This window comes from Pituophis catenifer, unplaced genomic scaffold (assembly GCF_029215685.1).
Source record: "Pituophis catenifer annectens isolate HBS135680 unplaced genomic scaffold, rPitCat1.0.hap2 SCAF_1, whole genome shotgun sequence".
Taxonomy (NCBI): Eukaryota; Metazoa; Chordata; class Lepidosauria; order Squamata; family Colubridae; genus Pituophis; species Pituophis catenifer.
The window spans coordinates 45881765-45899157 of NW_027256881.1; the positions used below are offsets into that span (position 1 = coordinate 45881765).

The following is a 17393-nucleotide window of genomic DNA, read 5'->3' on the forward strand; positions in this document are numbered from 1 at the left end:
TTATAAGTGCTTTATAAATGTATCACATTAAAGAAGTAGTGCAAAATCGGAAGATGTGGAGAGACTGGCCCACAGGATCGCCAAACGTCAGACACAACTGAATGGACTCATCATCATCATCATCATCATCATCATCATCATCATCATCATCTTCTTAAAGAAAATAAACTAAAATTAGTGGTTAACCTACATTACACCTAGTGATACCCATTTGTGTTTTAACAAGCCCCCATTTATTTATTTATTTGATTTGATTTGATTTCTATACCGCCCTACTCCCGAAGGACTCAGGACGGTGCACAGCCAAACAATAAAATACATACATACAAAATTTAAAAGTGGAATTAAAATCAAATTAAATAGTTTTGGCCCAGACAAATTAAAACCCCAATCAATTTTAAACCAATTTTAAAATTTGAATATATAAAATACTAAAAAATATTAAAAAATTAAAAATCTTTTATAAAAGAGGGAGAAAATTAGGCCAGGCCCGCCTGGTGAAATAAAAAGGTCTTTAAGGCACGGCGGAAGGTGCGCAGATCCGGGATCCTCCGTATCTCCGGGGGGAGCTCGTTCCAGATAGTAGGTGTCCCCACAGAGAAGGCTCTCCCCCTGGGGGCCGCCAGTTGGCATTGTTTGGCCGACGGCACCCGGAGGAGCCCCTCTCTATGGGAGCGTACCGGTCGGTGGGAGGCTATTTGTGGTAGTAGGCGGTCCCACAAGTACCCAGGTCCTGAGCCATGGAGCGCTTTAAAGGTGGTAACCAAAACCTTGAAGCGCACCCGGAAGACCACCGGGAGCCAGTGCAGCTCGCGCATGTCGCTTCCATTACCACCCGCGCGGCCGCACTCTGTGCCAGTTGGAGCCTCCGGGTGCTCCTCAAGGGGAGCCCCATGTAGAGAGCGTTACAATAGTCCAGACGGGAGGTGACGAGGGCATGAGTGACTGTGCATAAGGAGTCCCGATCCAGAAAGGGACGCAACTGGCGGATCAGGCGAACCTGATGAAAAATCCTCCCGGTCACGGCCGTCAAGTGCTCTTTTAAAGACAGCCGTGAATCCAGGAGGACGCCCAAGTTGCGCGCCCTCTCCGTGGGGGCCAATGATTCTAAATGATTTAGAATTTGTAGTATTTTTCTATCAGAAATATCTGCAATGGACAAGGACTGTATTCCTCATGACAGAGTTTAAAAACAACAGTGAACTTGAGTGTCTACTTATTTTGTTTAAGCCCAGATTATTTTAGAAGCAAATTAATCTAATGTATCTCCAAGCAATGTACATCTAAACAACTATTAGTTTGTATCCACATCAACAAAAGAGTATTTTGAATTATAGCCATATCCATCCAATGAATAGAAAGAAAACCTGTACCTATAACACCATTTTGCTAAAGGAAAATGAAACCTTCTGTTCACCTTAAAACCAGCACAAAAAAGCAAGTGCAATTAAAAGTACTCATACCCCAAAATGCTGCACTTCATAAGAATTAATTTAATGGCTTTCTTTTTCTTACATTAGTAATAAATGGATCATGTTTCAAAAATTAATTAAAGGGTACCTGTAATACTCACAGCTGATTGTCTACTGCATGTAATTATGATGTTGAAAATATACGGTATCCTAGAGTGAACTATAGATGTTGCCATAATACATAGTAAAAGGTATTCTAGTTTAAAATTAGTATTATTTGCATATTATGGCATTTATATAGATAATATAAAATTTGCTTTTCTGGTTGTATTTCTACCCCATTGAAAACAAAAGATAAATATAATGTGGTTTTATATTTTTATTTTATATACTACTCACCAAAGCTGGTTCTCATGAAATTTGGGGAAACAAAAACAGAACAAAAACAGAAGAATATATATCTCAAACTCAGCACAGACAATTGTTGTTGGTTTGACTTTGCTCTTAGAAAAAAAGTTACAGTCCAGAAAAGACAACATTTGGTAATTAGTGTACAGGCCTGAATGTGTAAATTAGAAACTGGTTTCTAGGAATGGTTTTGTATTATAATGATGCAGTCACACAGTATTGATGTCAAGCATTCAAAGAATGATAATAACACAGAATTCTTCAAAATTATTATAAAACTGTAATGTGATCACCTGGAACCCTGTGCCAAACTGCCTCTTCAGTTTAACTCCCTATGACAGTGACATATTTCAACAAGATGACAGATTTAGTAATGCCCTTTACAGTTCAGAGAATTTTACAACAGCTCTGGTTTATAAAGCAGATTATCTTCTTTTTTGTTTTGTTTTGTTCAATGACTAGGTATTCTGTTTGGTGATTAAGCTAACTTCCTCTTATTTTTCCTATAACCAAAGCATCTAGGTGCTTGGCATGTATGTACATAAACTGTCCCACACACATTTCCAGTGCTTCTTTTTCTCATGAAAATAAAGGCCTCTCTGAAGATTAAAAATTACAACAACAACAAAAAAAATCATTTTGCCAAATCTATGGCAACTCATGTACTTCAATGCTGAAAATCCAGACCTTTCTGAACTGTAATAGCCCTCCAAAATACTAGCTCTTAGAAACAGCATCTACATTTCTGTCTAGCTATGCTCCTTACCACTTTTTAAAAAGTGCATTTTGAGAAAGAAAGAAAGAAAGAAAGAAAGAAAGAAAGAAAGAAAGAAAGAAAGAAAGAAGGGAGGGAGGGAGGGAGGGAGGGAGGGAGGGAGGGAGGGAGGGAGGGAGGGAGGGAGGGAGGGAAGGAAAAAGACAAAATGCATTCTATAATAACAACAGGAAACAGATTAATGACATTCCATTTCTGAAGCACCCTTTCAAGAGGATATTCACAAGAGGTTCAAATGACAAAAACATGGTAAAAATAGATTGGTCTATGAGGTATGCACAATTTTTTCAATACTTCGTGACACCGCAAGCCTTTTTGCAGTACTTTTCCTTTTCTTGTCTTACAATACAAGATCTCTCAGATAGTATTCAAAAGATTTTTTTTTAAAAAAGGAAAAAAGCTACTAAACAGGTATCATGGGGCAGTCACAATACCATAGCCAGGGCTGTGAATTATGTTAAACAGATTCAGCATAATTAATTACAATACAATTTGAGTTGTGCAGATGAAGGATCTCTACCACAAGACTTGCAGTACAGACTACTGAAGAAAGAGTTGCTGAAGATTTGGAGTTTTAACTACAGTGTTGAATACTACCGGTGATAAAAGCATTCTCTGCTACAGATATTCACCTGTGATGGCTGCATAACTGCATTTCCTGTTAAAATGCTGAATTTGCTGACATAGGTATGCTGAAGTCACCCCTTTTAAAAATATGGATAATTTTTAAAATATATCATTCGGTCACTATATTGTTGATCCTTTCTTCTAGCGGAGTTTAAAATCCTCCCCCAAAAGGAGAGAAAGTCCATCCAGTATGCTCCTTTCTACTGGCATATTCATATTTGAACACATAACATGATGCATTCTGTAAAGTACCCAAGTTCCTCATTGTGTCCTTGTGTCTCATTCATTCACCTTTTAAAATAGGCATTCATAAAAATACTGAAGAATGCAGTACCACATACCACCTGACAAAAATGCAAATAACTGTACAAGAATTAGCCACAAATTGCTAAGAGTCATCTCTCGGGAAACAACTTCAGTCTGTCCTTGCAGAGGAGGGAATGTTCCTGAAACAGAAAAAAAAACCCCATTTTGTGACAAGTTCAATTTACCTTTCTAAATTTTTTTCTCTATATCATGGATTTAACAAGAACTCAGGGCACACCAAATATGACCCTGGCTCTCTTTTATGATCATCAATACATTAGGAAGTGGTTGTGTTTCCCATCTGCAAACATTTTCCTATCTGGAGTAATTATTGTTTATATATCTTAGTAATGTTTATTCCACTAAGTCTAATTAGTTTTACCAACATTTTGATTTCTTATCAAATCCTAGTCAAGCAATGGAAAATGAATGTATCTTTGTTTAATTTCTGTTTGGGTAAGCATTGGGGTTTAGCTTCAACTCAGATTAGCATCAGAGCTGAATTCTTCGACCTTGAAATAGGGTTTCCTTTTCAAAGAACTCACATAGACAAAGGAATCAGAGTAACTTCAATAATTTTGCTTATCAAGAGACTGTTTTGCTCACAAAGCAAGACACTGCATCAAATCTAAACAGAAGGGCTTTAGATATATACAGTTTAAAAGATTCTCTTTGAATTTTTCTAAAATTAAAGAAGCAAAGATGACAGCATTTCTGAAAAGAAACAGCGTGGTGAACTAGTATTTAAATGTAAGATTAATGTATTATATGCATTTATTTGAAAAATAACATTGTTCAATAACTCACTCAACAAGTGACATTGTCTCTTAACAAAACTTTAAAAGTTTATGGCAACAGGAGAGGCACAGGACAATTTTCAATAACTCTTATTTTTCTAGCCACCTGAACTTTTTTAGACAAATCTACAAGCTATGAAATAACTTGTGGTTTCTACTATAGATTTCTTCTTTGTTCCATGATTAGGTGTCAACAAAAGTCTAATGGACATCAAAGATTTATTGTACAAAATATTTAATGTCCATGTTAAAAATATATATTATCTCAGGAAAGGAGACTAACCCAAACACATATCCATTGCGTGGTGGACCAACAAAATGAGAATATAAATAGGAGTTGTGTAACAGAACAGCAACACCTACATTGATTAAGAAATTGTTCGTGGTGTTGTGTTAAGCAGACAATTCTTACATAGTACCTGTCTTGTAAAAGTGTGACAAAAGACCCTCCTTTTCAATGAACCGTTGATATAACCAAACAGTGAGTGCTTCAGGATCATTGGGTACATCCTTAATTGGAAAAATTCTGCATTTAAAAAAAAAACAGAAAAGTCAATTAGATATATGAAATATTTTTATTTTTTCAGATAATTTTATTTTTGCTTTGAACTCCATCAGGATTTAGTAGATGTTCCAATATTTACCCAGCTTATTTTTTAACAATAATCTATAATATTTAGTATTATTCAAGGGAAACATTTTTAAAATTATTGGGGTGGTTGAATTATCAAATGATAGTTATTCTTCAATTTCAGGTTTAAAAAATAGACATTAATTCTGGCTTTCAGTTCAAACTCTAGTATCTGGCCTATATTTCACTAAAAGCTGCATTTTATTCCTTCAGAGACCTCTACATTTTGTAAACAAAAAATGTAATTTAAATCTTGTATTAAATATCTCGTCTGGATTCTGAAAAAGAGAATCAACAATTAAATATTTACAGATATAAATATGTAATACATATATAAGGCCTGATAATTCTAGCTCTGATTTTATTTTCTATTTGCCTCGGTCTATGAAGACAAGTACTATAAAAGAAAAATTAACATATGCAATACTATCTCTACCTAATGTTTCCATATGTGACTTACATTGTACAATTAGTATGATTCAGTCATGGTGAAATATGAAAAAATTATGCCATTTGCTACTTGTGATCTGCTCTGTTTCCCATCACATTTTTCTTTTTCTTTTCTTGATAGGATATGATGGAATAGATACTTAATTTTATTTAAATTCAAAATCTGAGACGCTCTCAGCCTGAAAGCACCACTTCATTCCAGTATTATATACAATGAGCAAGTTTAGGAAAATCAGTATTTAGATGAATGGAATCAACTAAGTCAAGTTAACATACAAAGAGATAAGGAATACTGACTTTTGAACACAATGTTATTTTATTAGATCAATTCTCATAGATTTGAAAATGAAAGATGTTTTCCTTTTGGCTCTGGCTTTCCTCTCATTTTTATTGATTTATTCCTGTCTCTTTTTGCTTTACTCCTCCATTTTGGTTTCCTGAAGATAAGCAGGCTGGGAAGTACCTGAGATTCATTACCTATATTAATTTGAGATCCTTTATCTATGAATATGCATGTTTACATCATCTGCTACTTATGTATTAGTCCCCCCTGTCTTTCTGACAGGCAGGCAGACCCTATATCAGGTGGGGTCTCCTTCAATATTCTTTGAAAGGAGTCCCACTAGCATGTGTTGTTTAATAAGCACTTCATTAAGCCTTGATTATTTGTTTTGGGTCCTGCATTTTGATTCCAAACAAGTAAAACATATTTTTTCCTTCTGTCATCAGTTTATTGAACCTTCAATCTGCAAAGCAATGATTTCCTCTTTATTGCCAAGTAAATACCTAAGAGTGAAAAAAACCTTCCATGCAATAAAAATCCAAGGTTTTTTTTAGATGTTACCATAATAGCATAGTCTTCAGAGAAACATTTATTGCCTTAGCCTAGTACAAGAAAGCTAATTCACTGAATGAAATATTTCCTGTTCATTTGAACCACTACATATCTGTTTTACTCATTTCACGGCCAATTTCTGATTCTCATCATCCTTGCCAGGAAGATACTAAAAGGTCATGAAGTAGCTGCTTTTGTTAGTAAGCTCTCTAACGCAAGTGCCTCTGGGCTTCTCTTATGCAAGCCTACTGAGCACCAGCCTTCTGTTAATAGCATGAACTGGTGATCTAAGACTTAGGCATTCAGAAACATCTTTCATAATCAGAATCTGTTTGTACTGTCCTTTTTGTTGGTATGATTCTTTATCTCTAAAGCCTTTCTACTTACGATACAATTCATTATGGTGAAAAGTTGTTCAAATTATAGAATAAAACATTATTGAAAAACATTATTGCATTCTGTGTTATATTCCAGATGTATCCTATTTTGGGGGGGCAGTTGGAATCATAGATTTGAAGGTACCATTCATCTACAGTATTAAATCCAATGTACTGTTCATTACAGGAATCTCAATAAAAGCATTCTCATGTTAGAAATTATTTTAACACATAATCATAGAATTGGGACATAACTAATATAGAAAGTGTTTTGTTCATTGAGCAAATAACAAAGGTTGCATGTTTACTCATAATATAGCATCATATTTTGCTACTTAATAAACACAACTGTGAGTTTGCTGCTATGCCAGGAACACTGCAGTACATGGTTTAAGAACCTTTAAGGGCACTGTGAACTGAGAAACTTTGGAACCCTCTCTTGTAGAGCATAATAATCAAATCCTGAAAACTTGCTTCCTTTTTTCCCATTACACCAAAAAGAATCAAAGTGGAATTATTTTAAGTCTCTTTCTCATACTTCCTCCTTTCCCAGGACTCAGTAGTTTACTGATTCTTAATGGCTTTCCTAACAGCTCTTAGACAACCTTGACAAAACTATCTCTGCACTCCGCTACAAACAGGGACATGGAGCCGGGAGACAACTAAGGGTCCACCTCAGTATTTATCTACAGGTGTCACACTGGGACCACATATAATAAAACACAATATACCTAATGACTGTATTTCAAATACTGTAAGCTCCATTTATTTATTTTTTTAATGGCTGGTACTACACAGTCATGATAAGTTTTGATTAACTACAATTTCAAGATCCTATTCTAACTACACTAAACCAGCTACAGGTACCTGAACACACTTGTAAGTGGATCATAAGTTTCCTAACAAGCAGGAAGCAGCAGGTGAAGCTAAGCAGAATCACATCAGATACTTGTACAATTAGCACAGGGGCCCTCCAAGGCTGTGTGCTCTCCACACTTCTCTTCTCTCTGTATACCAATGACTGCTGCATCTCTAACGATCCATCTGTTAAACTACTGAACTTCGCAGATGACACAACATTGATTGGTGTCATTCGAGACAATGATGAATCCGCATACAGACGGGAGGTTGAACAACTAGCCTCATGGTGCGACTGGAACAATCTGGAACTGAACACACTCAAAACCGTAAAAATGGTGGTAGACTTTAGGAGAAACCCTTCCATACTTCCACCTCTCACAATACTAGACAACACAGTATCAACAGTAGAGACCTTCAAATTTCTAGGTTCTACGATATCACAAGATCTAAAATGGACAGCTAACATCAAAAACATCATCAAAAAAGCACAACAAAGAATGTTCTTTCTGCACCAACTCAGAAAGCTCAAACCACCCAAGGAGCTGCTGATACAGTTCTACAGATGAATTATTGAGTCTGTCATCTGCACCTCTATAACTCTCTGGTTCTGCAACCCAACAAGACAGACACAGACTTCAGAGGATAATTAGAACTACAGAAAAAACAATTGCTACCAATCTGCCTTCCATTGAGGACCTGTATACTGCACAAGTCAAAAAGAGGGCTGTGAAAATATTTACAGACCCCTCACATCCTGGACATAACCTGTTTCAACTCCTACCCTCAAAATGACGCTATAGAGCACTACACACCAGAACAACTAGACACAAGAACTGTTTTTTCCAGAATGCCATCACTCTGCTAAACAAATAATTCCCTCAACACTGTCGAACTATTTACTAAGTCTGCACTACTATTAATCTTCTCATCATTCCCATCACCCATCTCCTCCCACTTATGACTGTATGACTGTAACCTTGTTGTTGGTATCCTTACGATTTATATTGAAATTGTTTCCTGATTGCTTATTTGTAACCTAGGATTATCATTAAGTGTTGTACCTTATGATTCTTGATGAACGTATCTTTTATTTTATGTACACTGAGAGCATATGCACCATGATAAATTCCTTGTGTGTTCAATCACACTTGGCCAATAAAAATTCTATTCTATTCATTCTATTCTATTCACATATATTGTTACTAAGCCAGATATATATTTGATATCTTTCCATTTGATTTATTTTTAAGAAATTTGAACTGGTTCCTATTAAATTTTATTGGTTATTTTCAGTCCACATCTCTTGCCTTAGCTAACCAACGTAATTTTGAATGCTGCTGCAATTTTCTAGAACATTAAGTTATGCCCAGTTCAAACTATTAAAGAATGTGTTAAACAGTATGTGACCAAAAATGAATGCTGTAATACCATCTGGAGTTTACCCCCAATTTATTTCCAGAGACTCAAGCAGCTTAAAGAATGAATATATGAAAATAAAGAATAAAAATCAATCAAACCAATACAACACCATTTTGGGTTACATAATCTTATTCATCTCAATCTGAGGAACCATGATTTTATAGGTCTCTGAAAACAGTGTATATTGAGGGGAGGGAGGGGATAACTGAATATCTAGGAAAAAATTGCTCCAAAGGAGGGGGTCTATTTCTAAGAAGAGTTCTATAAAATCCTCCCTGAAAGATGCATCTCCTTGTTGGTGGGAGTCTCAGCAGGCCTTCTCTCCCACTTTTCACTGGACAGGAAAATTCAATTTAGAGAAGGTGGTCAGTGAGATACACAAGTTGATAAAGAACTTGGTGATGAGCACTGACTGAATTTTCAAGTCAGTTTAATCAATGTGCCACCACTCTATATTTAATCAGCTTGCTAATCAGGATAACACGGAAACTATAAAGGCAGGATGGATACACATACATACATACACACACACACACATCACCTTTATTATAATAAATATATAATTATTAAGTTAAATGCTTTATTGAAGTCCATAGCACTAACAAAAGAAAGCCTGTGCAGAATATCTGGTCTGATAAGACTTATTCTTGATAAATCAAGGTTGACTTCAATTAATCACAGCATTGTTTGGAGGTTTTTTCTTATTTAATAGTTTATAATCTGCTTTAAATGATTCAAAGATTTAATGTGAGTCTGACAGCAGAATAATTCCATAATACGTTATTTTTCCCATTTTTAATGGCAGGAACATTTGCTGTTTTCCATCATGTAGAACTTTTAAGTATTCAGCAAGATTTCTCACAAATAACAGACATATGTTACAATATATTATACCATGATTTAGCATTACATAAACTTCATAAAATAAATCTGCACAAAAGCTTTGGACCTGCTTCCTCTCCTCCAATCTTATGGGGAAGAATGGCTTTTTCTATCACTTAATTTCGTTTTATAGAATCCTAGCTTATTCTTACTATTGTTTATCACATGTGCCCACTGTTGAAACATACTTGTTTGAAATTGTGTTCTAAAATAGGGTCAATTGATTTTATAAGAATCTGCACAGCATACTATAAAAGCAAAAGTGAAACTAAATGCTAGCAGAGCCCTTCTGGATGCATGGGAAAAAGCAGTAAGAGAAACAGAAGTCTCAAGTGCAGCGGTGATTCCTTCCAGCTCATATAGGTAGCACTATGAAAATCTTCCACAATTTGGTAGTCTCCAAAACTGTTGAACTATAATTCACATTATTCCCACATGGGGAAAATCAGTTCTTAGATGAGTGGAATTAATTAAATCAAGTTGATATATAGAGATATAAGGCCAAAATTACAATGGGTAATTTTTTGTGTGGTGACTTGCATTCCCATGAAATGCCCCCTCCTCTTGGGTTATGGGAGATGTTTTCCTTCCTGTTTTATCACTTTATTGTTTAGTAACCTGAGCTCATTTGCTTACAGTAACTTGAGGTCCTTTACCTACTACTTAGATTAGTATCTGTTATTTATGCATTAGTCTCTCCCACCTTTTAAAGATATAAATATGAGTGTCCCACCAGTATGTGCTGTTTAATAAAACACTTCGGGTCCTGCACTTGATTTCACACCAACCATTACAATTGTTGGCAGAAGAGTGATGGAACATGCAATCCTGTATTTTACAAGAGATCAGGAAGAAGAAAACTATTATTTAATGTTAAGTGCAAGTGCTAACCACCCTATTTTTAAATTACTGTTTTGTAAGTTGCAGAAACTGGCAGCATTGAAAACAAATTTAAGGAAAATAAAGAAATTCACTATGTTCCATATTCTCCCCATATTTTTAAATTAGCAGCGACAAAGCTGAAAAAACGATACACCTAGAAACACAAATAATATTTTTTTCTTTTCTTACAAAAGTAATTATTCTCATGGTATTTCAAGTTGTTTAGCTGAGTTGTTAGCAAGTTATTATTGGCAGTTCATTTTGGTTAAGGAGATTTGATTTACCATCCTCATGAACTTTGTTGCTGTTGCAATAAATGTTAAAATATGCAAGAAAAAGTGGCAGAAAGAGCTGTTCCAGGCAGGGTTTTAACCTGTTTGGGGTCTCCTTTTGTTTTATTCTTGTTTAATACTTATTTAACTCTTAGGAAGTTTTCTTTTTGTGTTTGTAAGCTTATCACAGATATCTTAAATATGTTTACTGTTACATGTGCTAAAGCCTAATCATATATACATTTATATAAGGAGGGGCTTCTTCTTCAAGCTCACTAGTTTGGACTTGGAACTGTAATTTATAGCAACCACGATTTAAAATATACTTTCCAGCATTTCCAAATGCAAAATTGCATGCTCAAAAGGTAAAACGCTAACTATAAAGCTGCTTATACTTCTACAGAATTGTATGTTCTGAGATGTCACATTAGGAAAATTTCAAATCCAGGCCTGTTAAAATGAATTGAAGACAAAAAGTGCATTTCATACCTGTAATGTACATGAGTAATTGTTGGTCGCCTGTAGCCAAGAATCCATGTCTGAATGTCTATGGGCTCAGCTTTGGGATATGCAATAGTTGTATCTATCACCCACTGAAGACCTTTTGATTTACTTTCTAAAAAAAGAAATTATAGAAGAAAGAAAACCAAGACAACAACACCTTTAATCACATATATCATAATTCTAATATAAGATTTCATTAATGTTAACATTCTAATAATTCATCCCTAAAAGATACCAAATCCCACATACTATATTCAAAATGTTTATTTCTTAACTTGGATAACAAATGGAGAATTCTCTTAATCTGCAAACTGCTACCTACATACATTGGCTAATTTTAATCAGTACTATATATCAAGTGTTGGATATAAAAAATTGTCCTGATTTCTTAATAAGCCATGAAGTAAATCAACACTGCAATGTAAAAGAAAATTACTTGCCATTCAAATGCTTTAAATATATTATATGGTGGTTTATGTTTTTATTATTACATTATATTATTAAGTTTGTTTGCTGCCATTCTTAAGGCAACTCTGTGTTAATGGAATTGTTCTAATATCAAACTTAAATAATAATAAAATTGTTGCTAAAATATGAATTTAAAAAATCCATGAGCACTGGATGTGCATTATTTGGTGTTCTATCAACAAGTGAATGGCTAATAAGCCAAGCACTTAACTCAAGCTATAAATGCTAAGTGCTAAATGTATGTTTGTGTATTCTTTCCAGGCAAAAGAACTGACATCAGGCCAATAAGTAACTTTAAAGTGCTTGCAATTTCTAGTATCACTAGCTTAGCTCTAAAATCTATTTTCAGATCCAATTTCTACACAGGAATATACGAAGTTTGATTCTGGTATTAAGAACTAGAACTCCCTTTCTCTCACTTCTGTTTGCAAGATAATTCTTGTAATTCTTTAATATGCATGGTCCTTTAGTAAATATACCTTTGACATATAGAAACCAAATATTTAATACAACTGTTTAGCACAAAGCTGATTAATGTAAATGATACATTTCTTAATAACTAGAATATTGTAATCTACATTCCATTTAAATCAGCATTTTCATTATCACCTATATGATAATTAGACAGAAACCTTTACCTTTTACCTACATCACCTTGCAAGTCCTAGAAGGGTGGAGTTGACCCAGAACCTGTTGTTGACCCAGAGCCTGTTGTTGGGGAAGGTATGTGTTGCAATAAAGCATTGTATACAGGTTTGCTATGATGTGATGTGTCAAGTCCTTGGAGAGCAAAGAAGCGGGGCTATAAACATTCCTCAAATTGAAATTTTCATGAATATTCTTGTCATAACATGAGTATAGTTATTTCCCTACACCAGTATTGTACCATTTAGATCCGATGCATATGGGAGGATAAAGCATGTTAATACCACTGATTTAATGCCTTAGCAATAGCTACAAAATCATTTATTGTTATAGTTCAGAATAGATCTATTAATCTCATTTATCAATACTGGAAGTGCTACTGATTTTCTGAAAGCCTGTTCTTGCAGTGCCCAATGACCGAATACCTATTCAATTCAAAAGCCAATACTGGACTCTCTGAGAGACTTGCTCGGCTGTGCACCTTTCAAAATATTGGCAGTGGGTAGCAGTTCAACAATAAATTAGGAGCAGACAGACATTGTAGGGATTTGTGCAGAAATTAATTAAAATACATTTAAAATTGTCATAGGGTTATACCCACTCTAATTTAAGTATTATAACTATTTTAGAAACTTTTCAAAATTACAAAAGTTAACTAAATAAAAATTAGTATTAGGAAATATGATGAGGAAGGATATTCAAAAGTGGACTACTATTATCATCTGTGGTAAAAGTTCGAGGTAATTCCAAATTGCAAGACTGGTGCCAAAACCAAGTTACATGTTTCTTTTTGATTACCATCAAGTCATTGTCAACTCTTAATCACAGATAGGCCCTTTCAGGATGAGCCTAATCTGGCCTGCCAAATCTTCCAATGGTGAACCCATCACCACTACAGTATACTTGAATCCATTAACTTTGCTGCTAGTTATCCTCTTTTTTGTTCCATTTTTTTTTCAGCATTAGGACTTCTCAGGGGATCTGAATCTTTGCAAGATATGATAATTTGACCCTGGTCATGTTTACCTCAGGTGAGAACTCTGAATTGATTTATTCTATAACTCATTTGTTTGATTTCTTGGGTATCCAATGGGAGTCTTCTCCCACACTAAAAGCATCAGCACTTTTTCTACCCTGCTTCTTCAAAGTCCAATTTCCATACAATATTGCCTACATGATTTTTTGGTGGAAACATATCACATTTGAATATATTTTCGAAAGCCTTCATCATTATCCTACCAAATACTAATTTAGGGCATACTTCTTGATTGCTGCTTCCTTTGCTAATTTGTTATAGATAGTTAATCCTAAAAAACAGAAATTATTCAGTATTTCAATATCTTCAATTGACAGTTCTAGAATTGGTTGCTATAACTGCTGTCATCAGTTCAGTTTTCTTCATATTTAATTATAATCCAATTTTTTCAATGTGCTCCTTGACTTGCATTATTACAGCTTCCAGATCATCTGCATTTTCAACCAGCATGCTAATATAATCAACTGTAAAAGTCATTGCTGTTTCTTCCTCCAATTTTAAAACTATATCTTCTTCCAGTCCAGTTTCCTCTCAATATATTTTCAACACATAAACTGAATAAATAAACCATGTCTCTTTCCTTTGCCAATCTGGACTTACTATATTTTATCATCTTCTGTCTGGATTGTGGTTACCTGAACTGTATATAGATTTTTAAGATTTTTTAGTATTAGATGTTCTGAGAGATTCATTTTCCTAAAGACAACCTACATAAGCATCCTGTGGCTTTTTCCACAGTATCTCTAGTAATGATAGTTACTAACATTTATCAGCAAAGATGTGCTTGTTCTTTTTGGACTTTACTAAAGTAATTTGGAACATCAGACATCTCCCTTTCCATGTAAGGCTCTAATCTTCATTGGATTATCCTGAGCTTTTTTTTTTTTTTTGGTGCTAGCATGCGAAATAAGGATATTGGATGATAGAATGGACATTTGGTTAAGCTTCCTTACTTTGGTACTAGTATGTATACTAACCTCTTCCAATTTTAGCCACTGTGGGTTTTTTTCCCAGATCTGATACCACAGATATTCTATTAATTGCCATAGTTTTCCACTAGACATGCTCATTCAATGTTGAAAACTCCTTCTCTGTTGGGAGATCTTTTGGAAGTGCTTTCTTGCTTTTCTGTGTCAACTTTATGTAAGTCACTCAGAGAGATCTGAACTGTGAGATTGGCAACAAATTAGACAGGCAGACAGATAGAACACTTCTATTCTCAATGTTTACAGATGTTTTTTTTTAATTCTGTTTCTTGTCTCTTCTATTTGATCTCTGAAATTCTTTGTTAAATTCTTTCCCATATTTTTGTCTGCTTCAGCTTCTCTTCTTGTCAATTTTCACCATTTGTTTTAGCATTTAGGTTGCTTTCTTCTGTTTCTTGGTCTCTTTTCATACTCATCCTTAACAACTTCTTTATTTCACTCCACAGTTCCTTTGGTTTCCTAGCAATGAGGTTTAGGACTTCAAAGTAATTTCTTAAGTTCTCCTTGAAAATGCTGGGTATATGATCAATGTTGTAGTATAAAAATGGGCTGGTTCTAGCTAGATTTGGAACCTGCATAAAAACAGTTTGTGATATAGTTGATTTGATTTATGCGTACTCTGGCAATGTAGGCATCATTTTAGTTGTTTTGAAGACTGTGTTAGCAATGAAGAAGTTATTGGATGACAGAAAAGAATGGCTTTCTTTTGCTTCTTTTCTATTTCCTAGGCCATATAGTCCAACTACATTTTCCTTCCGACCATTTCCAACTTTGACATTCCAGGTTCCAATCACATGTTCTGTTGATTTCAGATTGCCCTTGACCATAAAACTAATCAACCTCCTTTTCTTCTGCATCAGTGGTAGATAATCTTCATATGAAAAGTGTTGTCTGCAAAATCTAATTGATGTTATCTGGTCACTGAATGTCCTGTACCTAAGCACTGTTTTTGTTACAGTAAATCTTTCCTAATATGAAAGCAACATAATTTTTTGTTTTTCATGACCTGACCACTAAACAATGTAATATAGTTCCCACTATAAAACTGTGCTTGCAGTTTTGGATTTTCTTTTCCTGCATGGTAATATCTTGAACTAGACATCCAGAAGGTTTTCATCTAACCACATCCTAAAAACTATTAGTACTCTGAAAGATCCTCAGCAATTCCTCAGAAGCATGTTGAGTGCCATCAGCCTGAGAGACCCAGCAGCCAGTACTATATCATCAGTTACTTTAACTTATCTCTGTGACTTTGTTAAAATACAGGAGTGGCTTACTATTTGCCTTCTCCCACATAATATGAAATGATGCCTTTGCTGTTGTCATCAAAGTTATTTATTTATTTATTTATTATTTTATTATTTTATTTTATTTTATTATTTTATTATTTTATTTTATTTTATTTTATTTTATTTTATTTTATTTTATTTTATTTTATTTATTTTATTTTATTTATTTTATTTATTTATATTAAATTTATATGCCACCCTCTTCCCGTAGGACTCGGGGCGGCATACAGAATTAAAACATATAACAATAGAAATCCTAAAAGCAGGCAATAAAAACCCCAACAAAATAAAAATCTCATAGCAGATCAGAGAATTCGCTGAAATAATAATCCAACCCCAGCATCTTCTTATGTTGCTGCTGCTTGATATAGCTTCCTGTTTGCTTTAGCTGGACAACTAGAATAATCTTGGTGTAAACTCCTAGAATTTTTCACTTATTCTTTTCAGGAATACCTACCTGCCCTGCTATGATGAGACAGCACAGTAGGATGTGAGGGTATATGATTGTTTAACTACTATTAAATATGGTAATGTGCTAATAGTATGAAAATATTGCCCATATTGCATATCTTTCCTAACATTTGCCATATAGATACTTCAATAAATATGACACATAAAATCCAGAGATTAATTAGAGTTTCAGGTAAGAACACAGTAATGGCTATATCTCAGGGGTGAAATCTAAAATTTTTCCCTACCGGTTCTGTGGGCGTGGCTTGGTGGGCGGGGTGACCTGTGACTGAGTGGACATGGCCAACTCGATGTCACTCACAGCCACGCCCACTCAGTCACAAGACCCCCTTCCACCAAGCCACGCCCACAGAACCCAGTAGGAAAACTTTTTAAATTTCTTTCTCCCACGGCTCTGCCCACCCGCCCTATTCCCTGGACTCCTACACCCAACCTGCCGCTGAATTAAATAAACGATGTGCGCTTGCGCAGCCGGCACGTGGACCAGAGCGGCTCATTCAAGGAGAGTGAGTGACTCTGGTACCTTTCGGGTGCTTGCCTTCCCTGACAGCCAGCTGCGGGAGAAAGGTGAGCAGTAGGAGTCCGGGGAATGGGGCGGGTGGGCGGAGCCTCCAGCTGCCATTGCTACCGGTTCTCCAAACCACCGGCCATCATCGCTACCTACTCACCCGAGCCGGTCCGAACCGGGAGCATTTCACCCCTGCTATATCTATTCAAAAACTATAGACAAGAATGATTTCAATCGGAATAGAGCTGGAAGGGACCTTGGAGGTCTTCTAATCTAGTCCATACTCCTGCTCAAGCAGGAGACTCTATACCAGTGATGGTGAACCTTTTAGACACCAAGTGCCCAAACTGCATGTGTGTACGTGCCCAAACTGAAAGATGTGTGCATGTGCGCAAAAGTGTGCATGCATGGACATGTGAATGTGCACATGCGCAGGAATGCACAAACATGCACATGCACGGACATGCATATGCACAGCAGAGACCTGAAGACCAGCTGGCCAGCGGGAGGCGGGGCTTCCCAACACCGGCAGCACAGCAAGAGGTAAGATCT

The 17393-nt window shown here is 35.5% G+C and overlaps 1 protein-coding gene across 3 annotated transcripts in view; it reads right to left on the reverse strand.

Annotated features, from left to right (window-relative positions):
- Positions 1–1773: 1773 nt before the first annotated feature.
- The window catches only part of LPGAT1 (lysophosphatidylglycerol acyltransferase 1), a 50362-nt gene continuing 34742 nt past the window's right edge, over positions 1774–17393 (reverse strand). For all 3 annotated transcript variants that reach the window (XM_070948725.1, XM_070948708.1, XM_070948716.1), the window contains 3 exons: positions 11424–11550; positions 4745–4851; positions 1774–3668 (listed from right to left, as the gene is read on the reverse strand). In XM_070948725.1, the coding sequence (XP_070804826.1) occupies positions 3517–3668; positions 4745–4851; positions 11424–11550 (386 nt within the window). In that variant the 3' untranslated portion in view covers positions 1774–3516. The remainder of the gene's footprint in view (positions 3669–4744; positions 4852–11423; positions 11551–17393) is intronic.